The 20,302-nt window shown below is 49.8% G+C and overlaps 1 protein-coding gene across 1 annotated transcript in view; it reads right to left on the bottom strand.

Moving 5' to 3' along the window:
• Window positions 1-14,105, bottom strand: part of NWD1 (NACHT and WD repeat domain containing 1) — a 93,577-nt gene extending 79,472 nt beyond the window's left edge. Inside the window, exons 1-2 of the mRNA XM_058425765.1 lie at window positions 13,754-14,105; window positions 3,064-3,149 (exon numbers count right to left, since the gene is read on the bottom strand). Coding sequence (XP_058281748.1) covers window positions 3,064-3,149; window positions 13,754-13,814 — 147 coding nt within the window. The 5' untranslated portion in view covers window positions 13,815-14,105. The remainder of the gene's footprint in view (window positions 1-3,063; window positions 3,150-13,753) is intronic.
• Between the last annotated feature and the right edge of the window lie 6,197 nt (window positions 14,106-20,302).

Here is a 20,302-nt window from a genome sequence, read left to right as displayed (position 1 = left end):
TTTTTAGTAGAGATGGGGTTTCACCGTTAGCCAGGATGGTCTCAATCTCCTGACCTCGTGATCTGCCCACCTCGGCCTCCCAGAGTGCTGGGATTACAGGCGTGAGCCACCGCGCCCTGCCAGAAAAGCTTTTTTAAAAAAGGAACTTGGCCATTTTCAAACTCTTGCTTTGAAAGCAAGGACGTGTCCACACTTGTTCACAAAGCTTTCCTTGCAAAGGAGGGTGTTTAGTTTGGCCAGCACTGGACGTAGCAAGGTCTCCTTGGCAACCGCACGCTTGCGGTTCATTTGTGCCTGCTCGCCACGGGGAGGCTGGGCAGAACAGCTCAGTCCAAGTAGGCAAAGCTGACCCTGCGGAAGGCTGGGGTGACAGGGAGACAAAGACAACTCGGAACAGTCCCTGCCTCCCTGAATTCTTTAGCACTGAGAGAAAGACACATAGATTCCTAAGACAAGCAGTGAGAGGCCAGCAGTACTCAATGTGACTGGAGGAGGAAAGGGGGAGGAACAATGAGTTAAAGGAGCAGGAAAGGAAAAGGGGTCAGGAGCGAGCCTCCAGAAGGAGCTTGTGCCTCCAGAGGGACCGCCGTCTCCCGATGTGCGTGTGGAGGATGTTGACAGCATCCGCTTCAGAGCACCGGCGTGGGCACTAAACAGAAAAGCTTGACCATTTCATCAGCTCTCAGTGCTGATGCTTCCATAGTGCCTTTGACATTGAAGTATGTCTCATGATCAATGGTGGGCAGAGTGGAATTTCCAGCACTGCTTCTTTCTTAGTAATAAATATACAAACCATAACAATCATGCATCTTTTTCCTTTTCTTTTCTTTTTTACCCAAAGATCCACTTTATTTTTTTTATTTTATTTTTTTGAGACAGAGTCTGACTCTGTTGCCTAGGCTGGAGTGCAGTGGCATTATCTCGGCTCACTGCAGCCACCACCTCCCAGGTTCAAGCAATTCTCCTGCCCCAGCCTCCCGAGTAGCTGGGATTACAGGTGTGTGTCACCACACCTAGCTAATTCTTGTATTTTTAGTAGAGAGGGGGTTTCACCATGTTGGCCAGGCTGGTCTTGAACTCCTGACCTCAGGTGATCTACCTGCCTTGGCCTCCCAAAGTGCTGGGATTATAGGCATGAGCCACTGTGCCCGGCCCAGATTTTTTTTTTTTTTTAAGACAGCATCCCAATCTGGCACCCAGGCTAGAGTGCAGTGGCTCCATCACAGCTCACTGCAGCCTCAAACTCCTGGGTTCAAGTGATCCTCTCACCCCAGCCTCCCTAGTAGCTGGGACTACAGGTGGGCGTCACTATACCCAGCTCATTTTTTTTAATTTTATAGAGACGGGATCTTGTTATATTACCCAGGTTGGTATCAAACTCCTGGCCTCCAGCAATCCTCCTGCCTTGGCCTCCCAAAGCACTGGGAATACAGGTGTTAGCCACTGTGCCTGGCCTCATCTTTTAACCAAATGGGACTTTGGTGCAACGAATCATTCTCATAAATAGCAAGGAGGCAGCCTCAACTTAAGCTGAGACTCCAAAGATGTTCATCAGTTTCCACAGGGAAATGTGCAGGCAGAAATATCTCCGGTTAGCCAGGCATAGTGCTGCATGCCTGTAGTTTCAGCTCCTCAGGAGGCTGAGACAGGAGGATCCCTTGAGCCCAGAAGGTCAAGGTTGCAGTGAGCTGTGAGATCACACCACTGCACTGTTTTTTGTTTTTTTGTTTGTTTGTTTGTTTTGTTTTTGAGATGAAGTCTTGCTCTGTCATCCACTGGACCTCATCTGAAAAAAAAAAAAATTTCCCTAGCCAAGGATTGGTACAAGGAGACACCGTTAGGGGCTCCTACTGTTTTGGGACTGTGCCAAACAGGTACACCATCAGCGTTCTAGAAAAAGGCATGTCCCACCTCCATGCCCATCCCCCAAATTGCAAAGCCCTCTTATACTCCTCCTGAAGCCCAGTACAAAGAGGGCCAGGAAGCTCTGAAGGCAAGACAAAAACAGCAGCAACAACAACAGACAGTTAAATGACATGGCCAAGGTCACACTGCAAGGGAGGCAGCGATGAATCTGTGTTCCAAAGCATTCACTCCTGCTCACTTTTCTACACCACCTGCCACGCTAACCAAGCACGGTGCACATGGCTGTAACCCCTCCACCTGCCTTTTTTTTTTTTTTTGAGACGGAGTCTCACTCTGTCACCCAGGCTGGAGTGCAGTGGCTTGCTCTCAGCTCACTGCAATCTCCGCTTCCCAAGTTCAGGCGATTCTCCTGCCTCAGCCTCCTGAGTTTGGGACTACAGGCCATGAGCCACCACGCCCGGCTAATTTTTGTATTTTTAGTAGATACAGAGTTTCATCATGTTGCCCAGGCTAGTTTCGAGCTTCTGACCTCAAGTGATCGGCCCGCCTTGGCCTCCCAAAGTGCTGGGATTACAGGCGTCAGCCACCACGCCTGGTCCCACCTGCCTTTTTACAGTCCCAAGGATTTTTATCTCCACAGCCGGATCTCCAGGACCAACTACAGAATCTACGGGACTCGGTGCAAAAAGAATATGTGGGACCTTTGTTTAAAAATCATTGTGAATTTTAAAACTCAACAGTAAAGCATTAAAAGAGCATGGATAGCGGGGCATGGTGGCAGGCACCTGTAATCCCAGCTACTCAGGAGGCCGAGGCGGGAGAATCGCTTGAACCCTGGAGGCGGAGGTTGCAGTGAGCTGAGATTGCACCATTGCACTCCAGCCTGGGTGGCAGAGCTAGACTCCGTCTCAAAAAAAAAAAAAAAAAAAAAAGCATGGGGCCGGGCTCAGTGGCTCACACCTGTAATCCCAGCACTTTGGGAGGCCGAGGTGGGCAGATCACAAGATCAAGAGATCAAGACCATCCTGGCCAACACGGTGAAACCCCGTCTCTACTAAAAGTACAAAAATTAGCTGGGTGTGGTGGCGCACGCCTGTAATCCCAGCTACTCAAGAGGCTGAGGCAGCAGAATTGCTTGAACCCAGGAGGCGGAGGTTGCAGTGAAAAAGCGTGGAGCGCGGAGTGACTTCTGGTTACCTCAAACATCAAGCCGTGCTTCTGGCAGAAGGTCTGCACTTCAGGGTAGGCAGTGCTCTGCAGGGCTTTCCTCTCTGCGTCCATATCTGCAAAGAAAGGCATGGAGGGTATTAGTGGAAAGGACTCCGAACTCTTCCCAGCCTCATAGCTCTGCTTTTATTTTATTGATTTACTTTTGTCTTTTTTCCCCTTTTTTGTGGAGAATGAGATCTCGCTATGTTGCCCAGGCTGGTCTCGAGTTCCTGGCCTCAAGAGATCCTCTCTCCTCTGCCTCCCAAAGTGTTGGGATTACAGGCGTGAGCCACTGCACCTGGCCTATGGCTAAAGCCTCATCTGCCGCCACCATCTCAAAAAAAAAAGAAAGAAAAAGAAAAAAATCGCCATAGGCAGTTATTTTATTTATTTTGTGGAATCTCCTTATGTTTCCTAGGCTGGTCTTGAACTCCTGGACTCAAGCCATCTTCCCGCCTCAGCCTCCCAAAATGTTGGGATTACAGACATGAGCCACTGTACCCAGCCCTATATATATTTAAAAAAAAAATTTTTTTTAAGGGACAGGTCTCACTCCATTACCCAGGCTGGAGTGCAGTGGTGCAATCATAGCTCACTGTAACCTCAAACTCCTAGCATCAGTCGATCCTCCCACCTCAGCCTCCCAAGTAGCTGGGATTATAGGGGTGCACCACCACAGCCATATACATTTTTTAAAATTTTTTGTAGAGAAGGAGCCTCACTATGTTTTCTAGGCTGGTCTCAGACTCCTAGGCTCAAGCAATCCAATTGCTTTGGCCTCTCAAAGCACTGGGATTACAGGAGTGAGCCACCATGCCCATTGGATTATATCTTGTTTGCCATTGTACCCCTTATGCCTAACCAAGGGGCACGATGAATAAATACATAAATAGATTTTGGGGTTTTTTTGTGTTTTTTTTTGTTTGTATGCTTGCTTGTTTGTTTTTTGAGATGGAGTCTTGCTCTGTCACCAGGCTGGAGTGCAGTGGCGTGATCTCAGCTCACTGCAACCTCTGTCTCCTTGGTTCAAGCAATTCCCCTGCCTCAGCTTCCCAAGTAGCTGGGATTACAGGCATGCACCACCACACCTGGCTAATTTTTTGTGTTTTAATAGAGACGGGGTTTCATCATGTTGGCCAGGAAGGTTTCGATCTCCTGACCTTGTGATCTGCCCACCTCGGCCTCCCAAAGTGCTGGGATTACAGGTGTGAGCCACTGCGCCCGGCCCATAAATAAATAGTTTTAAAAAGTAATTGCAGTTTGTGAAGAGTGCTGTTGAAAACACATGGGTGGGTTAGGCAAAAGAATAACAGGAACAAATCTTTCCCTTCCTTCCTTCCTTCCTTTCTTCCTTCCTTCCTTCCTTCCTTCCTTCCTTCCTTCCTTCCCTCCCTCCCTCCCTCCCTCCCTTCCTTCCTTCCTTTCTTCCTTCCTTCCTTCCTTCTTTCCTTCTCTCTCTTTCCTTTCTTTTCTCTTTTTTTTTTTTTTGAGACAGAGTCTCGCTGTGTTGCCCAGGCCGGAATGCAGTGGCACAATCTCGGCTAACTGCAACCTCCGCCTACCAGATTCAAGCGATTCTCCTGCCTCAGCCTCCTGAGTAGCTGGGATTATAGGCGCACACCACCACACTGGGCTAATTTTTGTATTTTTAGTAGAGATGGGGTTTCACCATGTTGGCCACGCTGGTCTCAAACTCCCGACCTCAGGTGCCTCGGCCCCCTAAAGTGCTGGGATTACAGGCATGAGCCACTGTACCCAGCCACTTTTTTTTTTTTTTTTTACTTTTTGTAAAGATGGGGCCTCGCCATGTTGCTCAGGCTGGTCTTGAACTCCTGAGCTCAAGCAATCCGCCCACCTCAGAGGGACAAATCTACTTTACATTGAGGGGCAGAGAAGGGCTCCCTGAAGAGGGGGTGTTTGCACTGAGACCCAAAGGATCAGAATAAGAAGGAGAAGAGGGAACCGTGAGAGTGATAGCCCTGATATGGGCCCCAGGGCCTTGTGGGTTCCCAGATCTGTGGGTTCTGGTGTGGGTACAACAGGTAGACAAGGGGGTGACCACAGGAGATAAGGTTGGGGAGGGTGAGCAGGGTCCGGTCACACAGGGCCATGCAGCTGTGGCAAGATTCTGGCAGTTTTTAAGCCTAACACACAGTACATTGGTCATAAATATTAGTTGTAACATCATATGCCACTCACAGCAACTCTATCAAGTTGGGTTCTCAGTCTGGCTTCTTGAGGAAGAAACAGAGGGTCCAGGAGGCTCCCACATGAGCCACTACCTGAGCTGCATTCACATCATCGAGGTTTCCCAATGTGCTGGGATTGCAGGTGTGAACCACCACACCCGGCCCACAAGCTGCAATTACTTAATTTTTTTATTTTTGAGATGGAGCCTTGCTCTGTTGCCGAGGCTGGAGTGCAGTGGCACGATCTCGGCTCGCTGCAAGCTCAGTCTCCTGGGTTCACGCCATTCTCTTGCCTCGGCCTCCCGAGCAGCTGGGACTACAGGCGTCCGCCACCATGCCTGGCTAATTTTTTTGTATTTTTAGTAGAGACGGGGTTTCACCGTGTTAGCCAGTATGGTCTCAATCTCCTGACCTCGTGATTTGCCCACCTCAGCCTCCCAAAGTGCTGGGATTACAGGCATGAGGCACCGCGCCTGGCCTGCAGTTACTTAATTTATGTGTCCATTTCCTGAACTAGGATGTAATTTCTATGAGAGCACATATACATAGAGTGGTGTGGCCAGGCATGGTGGCGTACGCCTGTAATCCCAGCACTTTGGGAGGCCGAGTAGGGCGGATGACCTGAGGTCAGGAGTTCGACAGCAGCCTGGTCAGCATGGTGAAACTCCATCTCTACTAAAAATACAAAAATTAGTTGGACATGGTGGCAGGTGGCTGTAATCTCAGCTGCTCGGGAGGCTGAGGCAGGAGAATCCCTTGAACCTGGGAGACAGAGGTGATAGTGAGTCCAGATCACACCACTGCACTCCAGACTGAGCGACAGAAAAAAAAAAAAAAAAGAGCAGTGACCCAGCAAATGTTCCATAATACTCTGTTCTCCAAAACAAATTTTTAAAAATCCTATTTGTATTTTCTGCCAATTTCCATGGTTTAAATACTCCACCCTGGTTAATATCAAGTTGCCAACTGACTTCACTGAATGTGGAGTTGGGCAGTGCTGCGTAGCAGCATGCTATTATCTAATATCTCCTTTTTGAGTTTTTGGTTTATTTTGTTTTTTGAGACAGAGTCTTGCTCTGTTGCCCAGGCTGGAGTGCTGTGGCTCGATCTTGGCTCACTGCAACCTCTGCCTCCAGGTTCAAGGGATTCTCCTGTCTCTCCAGTAGCTGGGATTACAGGCACCCACCACCACGCCCGGCTAATTTTTTGTATTTTTAGTAGAGACGGGGTTTCGCCATGTTGCCCAGGTTGGTCTTCAACTCTTGACCTCAAGTGATCCACCCCCCTCAGCCTCCCAAAGTGCTGGGATTACAGGCGTGAAACACGATACCTGATTCATGTCTAGGTCTCTTAAAGGACTCCATGAGCCGTGCCCATTGCCCTGACACTGCCTGAGAGTGCCCACCTGCCTCTGAGCCCCCATCTGTACCCTGCACCTTACCTGAGACTGTGGAACTGATGAAGATGGTCACACCGCTGGGTGGAGGTGCTGGGAGGGGGCCGGCTTCACCCTGCAGAAGCCGCCGGCAGGTACTCGGGCTGAGGGGGCCCACGCTCATTGCTGCCTACACACCAAGATGACCCTTCCCCTGGAAAGGGCGTGGGGCTCAGAGACCTCGCGCCAGCAGCCAGGCAGCCTTCCTGGTAGGCCAGCCAGGCAGGGCCATCGGGAAAGGGGAGCCAGTTTCACCTTCCGAGGCTCCCCCGGTGACCTGCAGCCCCCACCATCTCCAGTGCCTCTGGGGAGCTGAACCAGCTCCTCTCCACTGCTTTCCTTGGTCTGCAAGCACTCATGGAGGGATATTAGACAGTGGCCTCCCCGCCAAGACCTCTGGATGTTGGCTCCTCTAGGCACGGGAGTCCTCTTCCCAGCTCCTTGTCCTCAGAGCGCAGTGGTCACCATGGCAACCATGGTTTCCCAGTGCTGGGCATTGGGGCCCAGGGACCAGCCAACCTCTCGAACACCTGGGTCCCCTGGGGCCTACCCATGTAAGTTGAGCCTGAGCCCAGGTGTGCAGAGGAGAGGCTGGGAGCCATGCCCAGCCCCACAGCCCAGACAAGAAAGACAAACGCTTGACGAAAGTCCCACCCCATCCTGCCCTTACCACCCCCTCCCACGAGGCAAAGTCCTTCCACGACCAGGCACCGCGCATACTATTTCAACCAGGGGTTCTCACTTGGGGACCATTCAGCCCCCAGGGGACACCTGCAATGTCTGGAGACCTTTCCAGTTGCCACGACTGGAGGATGCTACTGGCATCACGTGGGTGGAGACCAGGGATGCTGCTCAACATCTAACAATGCCCAGGAAGCCCCCACAAAGAAGGATCCGTCCCCAGTTGTCAGCAGTGTTGAAAAACTGAGAAACCAGTTTTAGGCCAGACGCAGTGGCTCATGCCTGTAATCCCAGCACTTTGGGAGGCCGAGATGGGTGGATCACTTGAGGTCATGAGTTCAAGACCAGCCTGGCCAGCATGGTGAAACCCCATCTCTAGTAAAAATACAGAGATAAGCCAGGCGTGGTCGTGTGCCCCTGTAGTCCTAGCTACTCAGGAGGCTGAGGCAGGAGCATAGCTTGAACCTGGGAGGCAGAGGTTGAAGTGAGCCAAAATCGTGCCACTGCATTCCAGCCTGAGTGACAGAGGGAGACTCCATCTCAAAAATAAATAAATAAATAAATGAACAACAAAATTAAATAAATAAATAAACTCTAGCTAGTTATCTTTGCCTGCAGGAGGTTTGTTGTTACGTGATACAGAGTCTTGCTCTGCCACCCAGGCTGGAGTGCAGTGGTGTGATCATAGCTCACTGTAGCCTCGATCTCCTGGGCTCAAGTGATCCTCCCATCTCAGCCTCCCAAGTAGCTGGGACTACAGGTGTGCACCATCATGTCTGGTTAATTAAAAAAAAAAAATTGTATAGAGTCTGGGCACAGTGGATCACGCCTATAATTCCAGCACTTTGGGAGTCCAAGACGGGAGAATCATTTGAGCCTAGGAGTCTAGGATCAGCCTGGCCAACCTTGTCTCTACTAAAAATACAAAAATTAGCTGACCATGGTGGTGCACACCTGTAGTCCCAGCTATTTGAGAGACTGATGCAAGGGAATTGCTTGAACCTGGGAGGCAGAGAGGTTGCAGTGAGCCAAGATCATACCACTGCACTCCAGCCTGGGCAACAGAGTGAGACTCTGTCTCAAAATATTAAAAAATAGGCCGGGCGCAGTGGCTCATGCTTGTAATCCCAGCACTTTGGGAGGCCGAGGTGGGCAGATCACGAGGTCAGGAGATCGAGACCACGGTGAAACCCCGTCTCTACTAAAAATACAAAAAATTAGCCGGGCGTGGTGGCGGGCGCCTGTAGTCCCAGCTACTCGGAGAGGCTGAGGCAGGAGAATGGCGTGAACCCGGGGGGCGGAGCTTACAGTGAGCCGAGATTGCGCCACTGCACTCTAGCCTGGGCGACAGAGCGAGACTCCACCTCAAGAAAAAAAATAAAAAATAAAAAATAAAATTAAATTAAAATTTTTGGCCAGGCACAGTGGCTCACGCCTGTAATCCCAGCACTTTGAGAGGCCGAAGTGGATGGATCACCTGAGGTCAGGAGTTCCAGACCAGCCTGGCCAACATGGTGAAACCCCATCTCTACTAAAAATACAAAAAATTAGCTGGGGGTGGTGGCACATGCTTGTAGTCCCAGCTACTTGGGAGGCTGAGGCAGGAGAATTACTTGAACCTGGGAGGCGGAGGTTGCAGTGAGCCGAGATCACACCATTACACTCCAGCCTGGGCAACACGAGTGAAACTTCGTCTCAAAAAAAATTTTTTTTTTTTTTAGAGATGGGGTCTCACTGGGTTGAGTTCAAGGCTGGAACTTGGCAGGCTCCTGGCAACAAGCGATCCTCCCACCTGAGCCTCCCAAAGTGCTGATATTACAGGCGTGAGCCCCCACGCCCAGCCATGATCTGACATTATTGAAAATGCCCTGGCGACCTGAATCCTGCCCAACCTCTTCACAACAGTAGCAAACCACTGCTGGAGGCAGAGAGAACACGCGTATACCTTGGCATCCATGAGCCTGGTTTGAATGCCAGCTCCTCCATGGCCCTCCTGGAGGACTTAAGCAAGTGGCCTCCCTCCCAGGGCATCAGCCGCATGGTCTGTGAAATGAAAATAAGAGCCATTCAGGGCGCTTGTCTCTGCAGCAACATATGAGGTAGCGCAATGTGTTAGCAGATCAAAATTATGCCGAAAATATCCACCTTGAACAAAACATCAACAAGGCGGTTGGGAGATAGGTCTGTAAAATGCCCAGCATTAGTGAGCACTCAACAAAACAGTGATATTGATTCTGTTGGGTCAACTGTATTTTCAAACCTTTGTGTCTTTGCTTTTACTATCCTCTCTGCCTTGACTTCCCTTCCCTGCCTTGTCCACCCAGGACAGACTCTGCCATTGAGGGATCCCCAAGAGCACCCTCAAGCTCCATGATTCCTTAGGACTCAGAGAATTTTAAAATGGTGTGATAGCCCAGGCGAGGTGGCTCACGCCTGTAATCCCAGGACTTTGGGAGGCCAAGGCTGGGCCAATCACTTGAGGTTAGGAGTCGGAGACCAGCCAGGCCAACATGGTGAAACCCCATCTCTACTAAAAATACAAAAATTAGCCAGGCATGACGGTGCACGTCTGTAATCCCAGCTACCTGGGGGGCTGAGACACCAGAATCGCTTGAACCAGAGAGGTGGAGATTGCAATGAGCTGAGATCACACCACACCCAGCCTTGGCAATAGAGGGACAGTCCATCTCAAAACAAAACAAAACAAAACAAAACAAAACAGAAAAAGCTATAAAATAGGTACTCATAGGTTATGACGAATGGATATAAATTAAAATCAGCCAAGGGACCAGGTGCAGTGGCTCATGCCTGTAATCTCGGCACTTTGAGAGGCTGAGGTGGGGATTGCTTGAGCCCAGGAGTTCAAGACTAGCCTGGGCAACATAGGGAGACAGTCTCTACAAAATAAAAAAAGTAACCAGGGTCAGACGTGGTGGCTCACGCCTGTAATCTCAGCACTTTGGGAGTCCAGGGGTTCAAGACCAGCCTGGGCAACATGGTGAAACCCCATCTCTACAAAAAATTTAAAAATTAGCCAGATGTGGTGCACACCTGTAGTCCCAGCTATTCACAAGGCTGAGGTGAGAGGATCACTTGAGCCTGGGAGGCAGAGGTTGCAGTGAGCCAAGATCGCAACACTGTACTCCAGCCTGGGCAACAGAGCCAGACCCTATTTCAACAACGCAAAAAAATCAGCTGGGCATGGTGATTCGTGTCTGTGGTCCTAGCTACTTGGGAGGCTGAGATGGGAGAATCACTTGAGCACAGGAGGTTGAGGCTGCAGTGAGCCACCACTGGGCAACAGAGAGAGACTCTGCCTCAAAAAATAAAATAAGATCAGGCACAGGAAGAGGCATCCAGGGCAGGGTCCAAAAGAGACCAGGTGTGAGATTTCAGTCGTCCCCTCCCAGTGAAGTTGTATGGCCAGCACTTAAATCTCCCAGCAGTGATGTGTGACAACATGAATAGTTTGCCACCAACTAGGAAAGCTCTCCTGAACCTTGGTGTCCAGGGTTTTTATTGGCGGTTGGTCATGTAGACATGATTGACCACCTGCATAGCTGGCCTTAATCCGAAGCCCCTCCAGAGGTCAACCAATATTGCGTGACTTAAAGCTCCCTCTCTAAGTCGTGTTGTTAGTATCTAGTGTGAGCCAAGGCTCTCCAGGTAAACAAAGACACCCTTATCCCATTCCTAGGGCTTAGAGGTCACTTCCCAGGAGCAGGTCAAGAGCTACAACTTTAATGTGTGGGGTATGGACAACTCAGGCCTACTGAGTTAATTCTTTTTTTTTTTTTTTGAGACGGAGTCTCGCTCTGTCACCCAGGCTGGAGTGCAGTGGTGCAATCTCGGCTCACTGCAAGCTCCGCCTCCCGGGTTCACACCATTCTCCTGCCTCAGCCTCTCCGAGTAGCTGGGACTACAGGTGCCCGCCACCACGCCTGGCTAATTTTTTTTGTATTTTTAGTAGAGACGGGGTTTCACCGTGGTCTCGATCTCCTGACCTCGTGATCCGCCCGCCTCGGCCTCCCCAAGTGCTGGGATTACAAGCGTGAGCCACCGCGCCCGGCCTAATTCTTTTTTAAGAGTCAGGGTCAGCCAGGCACAGTGGCTCACATCTGTAATCCCAGCACTTGGGGAGGCCAAGGCGGGCAGATCACCTGAGGTCAGGAGTTTGAGACCAGCCTGGCCAACATGGAGAAACCCCGCCTCTACTAAAAATACAAAATTAGCCGGGCATGATGGTGCATGCCTGTAATCCCAGCTACTCGGGGAGGCTGAGGCAGGAGAATTGGTTGAACCCAGGAAGCGGACATTGCAGTGAGCTGAGATCGCGCCATTGCACTCCAGCCTGGGTGACAGAGCAAGACCGTCTCAAAAAAAAAGAATCCAGTCTTGCTCTGTCGCCCAGGCTGGAGTGCAGTGGTACTATTGTGGCTCACTGCAGCCGCCATCTCTTGTCCTCAAGTGATCCTCCCACCTCAGCCTCCTGAGTAGCTGGGACTAACAGGCACACACCACCATGCCTAGCTAGTTTTGTTGTTTTTTTTTTTTAAGAGATAGGGTCTCACTCCATTGCCCAGATTAGAGTGCAGTGACATGATCATAGCTCACTGCAGCCTTGAACTCCTGGACTCAAACCATCCTCCTGCCTCAGCCTCTCAAGTAGCTGGAACTATAGGCATGTGCCACCATGCTAGGCTTAAGTTTTTTATTTTTTGTAGAGACGGGAGTCTCACTATGTTGCTCAGGCTGGTCTTGAACTCTTGGCCTCAAGCCATCCTCCTGCCTCGGCCTCCCAAAGTGCTGGGATTAGAGGCATGAACCACCACGTGCAGCCAGAGTTAATTATTTTCTCAGCAGTAAAGGCCCAGTAAATAGAGTTGAGTGTCACCATTTGACAGATGAGAAAACTGCAGCTTAGAGTGAGAACTTTCTCACCAGCTAGAAGGGCAGAGTCAGGGAGCGAGTGCTGGTCAGACTCCTCTCCTCCAGGGACCCCACCCCCATAAACCCAACCCTGCCCCCCAGCCACCTTCCCACAACTCACCCGGTTACCACAGTTTAGCTGCAGCCTGCTGATCTCACTGAGGCCCCAGTTCTGGGTCCCAGCATCTCTCCAGACCTCTCTTAGCACCTCCTGCCCAATCTTCTGACCTTGAATTTGCCTCCACCACGATTTCTGTTCCTTCTCTCGTTTTCCTGGGTCCCAGCAGGCTCCTTGGACCCGAATTCACTTCAGCGCTTGGCCACTCTCCCTCGGTTACTGCCTCCTGATGATCGTAGGAGGATCAGAGTCTTTGACCTTGACTTTCACCTCTAGGCTTTTTCCTAGTCTCTCTCCCAGACTTCCTCCATCTCAGTATGACAGACATTTGAGGCCAGATCATCCTCTGTGGTGGCAATTGTCCCATGCATTTTAGGATGTTGCAAAGCATTTCCGGCCTCCACCCACTAGATTTCAACAGCACACACCCCCCCACCACCACCAAAGTCGTCACAATTAAAAAGTATCCCTAGGCTGGAGGTGTGGTGGCTCACATCTCTAATCCCAGCACTTTGAGAGGCCAAAACAGGCAGACTGCTTGAGGCCAGGAGTTTGAGACCAGCCTGGCCAACTTAGTGAAACCCCATCTCTATTAAAAATACAAAAATTAGCTGGCGTGGTGGCATGCACCTGTAATCCCAGCTACTCAGAAGCCTGAGGCAGGAGAATCGCCTGAACCTGGGAAGCAGAGGTTGCAGTGAGCCGAGATCGTGCCACTGCACTCCAGCCTGGGCGACAGAGCAAGACTCCATCTCAAAAACAAAAAGTCTCGGCCAGGCACGGTGGCTCACGCCTGTCATCCCAGCACTTTGGGAGGCCGAGGAGGGTGGATCACGAGGTCAGGAGATCGAGACCATCCTGGCTAACACAGTGAAACCCCGTCTCTACTAAAAATACAGAAAATTAGCTGGGCGTGTGGCGGACACCTGTAGTCCCAGCTACTCGGGAGGCTGAGGCAGGAGAATGGCGTGAACCTGGGAGGCAGAGCTTGCAGTGACTGAGATCGCGTCACTGCACTCCAGCCTAGCGACAGAGCAAGACTCCGTCTCAAAAAAAAAGTCTCCCTAGACATTGCAATGTCCCCTAGGGGGCAGAATTCCCCTTACTTGAGAACCCCTAGTCTAATGCATTTAGCTTATTTCAACCTCAGGGCCTTTGCACGTCCTGTACTTTAATGCTCTATGCTGCATCTGCTCGTATTGTTCACATTTTAGCTTCAATGCTACCTCCTCCTGAGAGGCTGTCTCTGACCATCCCATTGCATAGTGACCCCTTAAGTCACTCCCAATGCCATCGCTCTATTTTAATTTTCTGCATGGTACTCACCACCAGCTGATATGTTTCTACGTGTTATTGTTTGTCTCTCCCACGAGAAAGTGAATTCCATGAGCCCAAGGATCTTGTCTGGTAAGGTTGGTGTGCCTGGCACATAGTAGGTGCTCAGTAAATTATCATCACAATAGGTTCCTCCACAACTGTTTCTCTTTCTTGACTTCTGTTTGTTGCTGAAGAAGACAGCTGAGCAAGACTGGGCTTCCCCAGTAAGGACAGAGGCCCTTTGCAGTGTCAGCGTTCTGGCTGTCCTGGTGGCTCCAGCCTCTCTTTAGCCCTTGCTGGTAGTTGAACGACCAATTTAGACTCCTCCGGGGAAATAGGTTAGAGAGGACAGTTTCCTGGCCTCGGCGCCACCCGGAAGACAAGCTCCTGGCTATCCTAGTAACTTTTGTTTTGGGTATTTTATGGGTCTCTCCTTGCCCAATTCTCCCAGCAACTGGGATAATGAAAGAAATTGTTTGCGCTTGGGCACCAGCTTAGCCGGGCATTCAGCCCAGACTTGGTGGTTAACCATTATGTGCCAGGCTGATACGGCTCCTTGTAAAAGATGCCATTTGCTGACGGTCTAGGAGGTGCCAGTTGGTTGGCATTTGGCATTAGCAGTCCACATTATTACCCCAAGAGATGGACATTATGATCCTGTTTCACGGATGAAGAAAACAAGATGCACAACAGTGAAGTCCCTTGCCTGTGACGCTTCACTACTCTGCACTTGAATTTTCTCACTAACCTCCTGGGTTGGTGAGAGAGTGAAAAGCGTTTATATAGAGAGTGAGACTAACACCACACCTACATCACAGGAAGGGCCCGTGAGATGTTAGCCATGATTAATTACCATTAAAACTCCAAGGCCGGCCACAGTGGCTCATGCCTGTAATCCCAGCACTTTGGGAGGCCGAGGCGGGTGGATCACCTGAGGTCAGGCATTCAAGACCAGACTGGCCAATATGGTAAGACCCCTATCTCTACTAAAAATACAAAAATTAGCTGGGCGTGGTGACGCACGCCTGTAATCCCAGCTACTTAGGAGGCTGAGGCACAAGAATTGTTTGAACCTGGGAGTCGGTGGTTGCAATGAGCCGAGATCCTGCCACTCCACTCCAGCCTGGGCGACAGAGCAAGACTTTGTCTCAAAAACCCACAAATCGGCCGGGCACGGTGGCTCACGCCAGTAATCCCAGCACTTTGGGAGGCCGAGGCGGGTGGATCACGAGGTCAGGAGATCAAAACCATCCTGGCTAACACAGTGAAACCCCGTCTCTACTAATAAAAAAAAAAAATACAAAAAATTAGCCGGGTGTGGTGGTTTGCGCCTGTAGTCCCAGCTACTCGGAAGCTGAGGCAGGAGAATGGCGTGAACCTGGGAGGTGGAGCTTGCAGTGAGCTGAGATCGCGCCACTGCACTGTAGCCTGGGTGACAGAGCAAGACTTCGTCTCAAAAAAAAAAAAAAAAACACAAATCAACAAACAAAAAACCTCCAATGCCAGGAATGGTCGCTCACACCTGTAATCCCAGCACTTTGGGAGGCAAGGCAGGTGGATTACCTGAGGTCAGGAGTTCAAGACCGGCCTGGCCAACATGGTGAGACCCCATCTCTACTAAAAATACAAAAATTAGCTGGGTGTGATAACGCACGTCTGTAATCCCAGCTACTTGGGAGGATGAGGCACAAGAATTTGAACCCGGTAGGTGGAGGTTGCAGCGAGCTGAGATCGCACCACTGCACTCCAGCCTGGGCAACAGAGCAAGACTCCATCTCAAACACAAAAACAAATCACTCCTGCCAGTTTCACTCAACAAGTGATAGAGTTGGGAGTCAATCCCAGTTCGGCCTCCAAGGTCAAGGTTCCAGTGAGTGTTAAGGTAATCTGTCTAGACCAGGCTTTCCTGACCTCAAAACTGCCTACATTTGAGACCAGACTATTCCTTGTTGGGGGACCTGTCCTGTGTTGAGGAGCATCCCTGGCCCCCATCCACAAGATGCGAGTAGCATGCTCGTGCTCCAATCACGACAACCGCAAATGTTTTCCGTCATTGCTGAGTGTCCCCTAGGGAACAGAATCAACCCCTCCCTCACTGCCCCACCTTGAGAATCACTGCTCTACCGACAGAAATAATAAAGCTATTATATTTACTAATAATGTTACTATATTTAATAATGTTACTATATTTGAGGATAGAAGTTTCAGATGCTTGGTTAGGCGCAGTGGCTCGCGCCTGTAATCCCAGCACTTTGGGAGGCCGAGGTGGGCAAATCACCTAAGGTCAGGAGTTTAAGACCAGCCTGGCCAATATTGTGAGACCCTGTCTCTACTAAAAACAAAAATTAGCCAGGCATGGTGGTAGGCATCTGTAATCCCAGCTACTTTGGAGGCTGAGGGAGGAGGATCACTTAAACCTGGGAGGTGGAGGTTGCAGTGAGCAGAAATTACGCCACTGCACTCCAGCCTGGACGACAGAGCCACACTGCACTCCATCTCAAAAAAAAAAAAGAAGTTTCAGGTGCTGCCAGGAACAGTGGCATGCTCCTGTAGTCCCAGCTACTGGGGAGGCCAAGGTGGGAGGATCACTCAAGGCCAGGAGTTCAAGACCAGCCTGGGCAACATAGTGAGACCCCCATCTCTACAACAACAATAACGAAAAATTAGCTGGGCGTGGTGATGTGTGCCTGTAGTCCCAACTACTAGGGAGGTTGAGGTGGGAGGATTACTTGAGCCCAGAAAGTCAAGGCTGCAGTGAGATATGATTGCCTCACTGTACTCTAGCCTGGGCAACAGAGCAAAACTCTGTCTCTTTAAAAAAAAAAAAAAAAAAAAAAAAGAAAAGAAGTTTTAGGTGCTGAAATTTTAGGAAACATACTGTCTCCAATACTCCAAGCAATCTGGGGGCTTCAATTTACTATCCCAGTTCATCGATGTTGAAAATAGGCTTCCAGACCAACATGGTGAAACCCCGTCTCTACTAAAAATACAAAAATTAGCTGGGCATGGTGGCGAGCGCCTGTAATCCCAGTTACTCAGGAGGCTGAGGCAGGAGAATCGTGTGAACCCGGAAGGCAGAGGTTGCAGTGAGCCGAGATCACGCCATTGCACTCCAGCCTGGGCGACAGAGCGAGACTCCGTCTCAAAAAAAAAAAAAGAAGAAGAAAGAAAATAGGCTTCAAAGAAGTTAAACAATTTCCCAAGGTTCCTTGGCAAGGAAGTGAGCTAACAGTCAAATTCAGATATGAAAACTCAACAGTTACTGGCCAAACTGGAATCTATAGATATTAAAAAATTATTGGCAAAGTTTTTGGAGTGTGACAATGGTATTGTGGTGAGGTTTCTTGTTTTTGTTTTTGTTTTTTGAAACAGAGTTTTGCTCTTGTCACCCAGGCTGGAGTGCAATGGTGTGATCTTGGCTTACTGCAACCTCTGCCTCCCACGTTCAAGCAATTCTCCTGTCTCACCCTCCCGAGTAGCTGGGATTACATGTGCCCACCACCACGCCTGGCTAATATTTAGTATTTTTAGTAGAGACGGGGTTTCACCATGTTGGCCAGGCTGGTCTGGAACTCCTGACCTCAGGTGATGCACCCGCCTCGGCCTCCCAAAGTGCTGGGATTACAGGCATGAGCCACCATGCCCTAGGCTTTTAAAGGGTCTGGGCCAGGTGCAGTGCCTCATGCCTGTTATCCCAGCAGTTTGGGAGGCCAAGGCAGGAGGATCACTTAAGCTGAGGAGTTCAAGACCAGACTGGCCAACATATTGAGACTCCATTTTTACAAAAAGTAAAAAATTAACTAGACATGGTGGCGTGTGCCTGTGGTCCCAGCTACTCTGAGGTGGAAGGATCACTTGAACCCGGGAAGTTGAGGCTGCAATGAGTCATGATCACACCACTGTGCTCCAGCTTGGGCAACAGAGCGAGACCCTGTCTCAAAAAAAAAAAAAAAAAAAAAGAGTGTGTATGTTTTAGAGACATATAACAAAATATTTGTGGAATGATAAGATAACTGAGATTTGCTTCAAAATAATACCTGACAGGAAGGCAAATGGGATGGGGGTGGGGTTGGCGAGGTTGAGTAGGGGGTGATAGTGGTTAGGGTGGGCTGCAGTTCATTATACTATTCTGCCTACTTTAGTGAGTGTTTTAAATTCCCTATCAGAATATGCTTCAATTTTGTACTCTTAAAAAATAGTGGCTGGGTCCGGGCACACTGATTCATGCCTGCAATCCCAGCACTTTGGGAGGCCCAGGCGGGACGATCACTTGAGGCCCGGAGTTTGAGACCAGCCTGGCCAACATGGTGAAATCCCATCTCTACTAAAAATACAAAAAAAAAAAAAAAAAATTAGCCAGGCGTGGTGGTGCATGCCTGTAATCCCAGCAGAGGCACAAGAATTGCTCGAACCCTGGAGGCGGAGGTTGCAGTGAGCTGAGATCACACCACTGCACTCCAGCCTGGAGGACAGAGTGAGACTGTCTCAAAAAAAAAAAAAAAAAAAATAGTGGCTGGGAATGTTGGCTCATGCCTGTAATACCAGCATTTTGGGAGGCTGAGGCAGGCGGATTACCTGAGCCCAGGAGTTTGAGACCAGCCTGGGCAACATAGTGAGATCCTATCTCTACAAAAAATAAAAATTCACCAGACTTGTTGGTGCATGCCTGTAGTCCCAGCTACTGGGCAGGCTGAGGTGGGAGGATCACTTGAGCCCAAGAGGTTGAGGCTGCAGTGAGCTGTGACTGCACCACTGCACTCCAGCCTAGGTGACAGAGCAAGACCCTGTTTTATTAAAAAAAAAAAAAAAAAATCGTGATTATCCTTATGCATTGAGTAACCATGAGCCCAGGGCTAGGGGCTTTCTGTGTAGTCAACCTTAGAACAAACACAGGGGTTAGGAGTGCCAAGCTCACCCCTACAGTCAAAAATCTGCATGTAACTTTTGACTACCAACAGCCTACTACTGATCAAAAGCCTTACTGATGACATAAATGGTCGATGAACACTGATTTTCTTTTTTTTTTGCGACGGAGTCTCGTGCTGTCGCCCAGGCTGGAGTGCAGTGGCACAATCTCGGCTCACTGCAAGCTCCGCCTCCCGAGTTCACGCCATTCTCCTGCCTCAGCCTCTCCGAGTAGCTGGGACTACAGGCACCCGCCACTACGCCCGGCTAATTTTTTGTATTTTTTAGTAGAGATGGGGTTTCACCGTGGTCTCGATCTCCTGACCTCGTGATCCGCCCGCCTCGGAATGAACACTGATTTTCTACATTCTATGTATGATATATTGTATTCTTGCAATAAGTAAGCTAGAGAAAAGCAAATGTCACTTAAAAAATTCTGGTGTTTTGTATTTGTTTTGTTTTTTGTTTGTTTGTTTGTTTCATTATTTGAGACGGAGTCTCACTCTGCTGCCCAGGCTGGAGTGCGGTGGCATGACCTCAACTCACTGCAACGTCTGCCTCCTGGGTTCAAGCGATTATCCTGCCTCAGCCTCTGAGTAGCTGGGATTACAGGCGCCCACCACCACGCCTGGCTAATTTTTGTATTTTTAGTAAAGGCAGGGTTTTGCCATGTTGGCTAGGCTGGTCTTGAACTCCTGGCCTCAGGTGATCCACCCGTCTTGGCCTCTAAAGTGCTGGGATTACAGGAGTGAGCCACTGTGCCCGTCCAAACTTCAAAGGAAGAGAAAACATATTTACTATGGATGAAGTGGAAGTGGATCATCACAAAAGTGTTCATCCTTGTCGTCTTCACCTTGAGCAGGCTAAGGAGAAGGAGAAGGAGGAGGAGGAGGAAGAAGAACAGAAGGAGGGCTTGGTCTTGCTGTCTCAGGGGTGGCAGAGGTGGAAAAAAATCCACGCCTAAGTACACCCGTACAGTTCAAACTCGTGTTGTTCAAGGGTCAACTGCACTTCCTTCGTCATCCCTGCGTGGCTAACATTATGATACCCACTTTGCAGAAGAGGAATCTAAGCTGGGACATGTTAACAAACCCAATTAAACTGACGGAGTCCTGCGCATGAGTGGGGAAGCAGCGCCCCCTCGAGGCCATCACGCGAATGACCAGAAGCAGCTTGAACCCCGGGCAGAGTCAGAGGCGACGCTGCGGAGAGGCGCTAGACAGGGAGCAACATTGGGGGAGAGCGGTAAAAAGAGAAAAAAGCAACAAAGATAAAGAATATTTTTTGCCAATTTTTTATTGTGTCCAAATAATACATAATATTTAAATACTTTTTTTTTTTTGAGACGGAGTTTTGCTCTTGTTGCCCCGGCTGGAGTGCAATGGCACAATCTGGGCTCACTGCAAACTCCGCCTCCCGGGTTCAAGCGATGCTCCTGCCTCAGCTTCCCGAGTAGCTGGTATTGCGGGCAACCACCACCACGCCTGGCTAATTTTGTTTTTTTGTTGTTGTTTGTTTGTTTTCTGTTTTTTTTATAGTAGAGACGGGGTTTCACCATGTTGCTCAGGCTGGTCTCAAACTCCTGACCTGAAGTGATCCACCTGCCTCGGCCTCCCAAAGTGCTGGGATTACAGGCATGAGTCACCACACCTG

This window comes from Hylobates moloch, unplaced genomic scaffold (assembly GCF_009828535.3).
Source record: "Hylobates moloch isolate HMO894 unplaced genomic scaffold, HMol_V3 SCAFFOLD_12, whole genome shotgun sequence".
Taxonomy (NCBI): domain Eukaryota; kingdom Metazoa; phylum Chordata; class Mammalia; order Primates; family Hylobatidae; genus Hylobates; species Hylobates moloch.
Note: the sequence above shows the minus strand (reverse complement) of the source record. Positions and strands in the feature narration are given on the sequence as shown.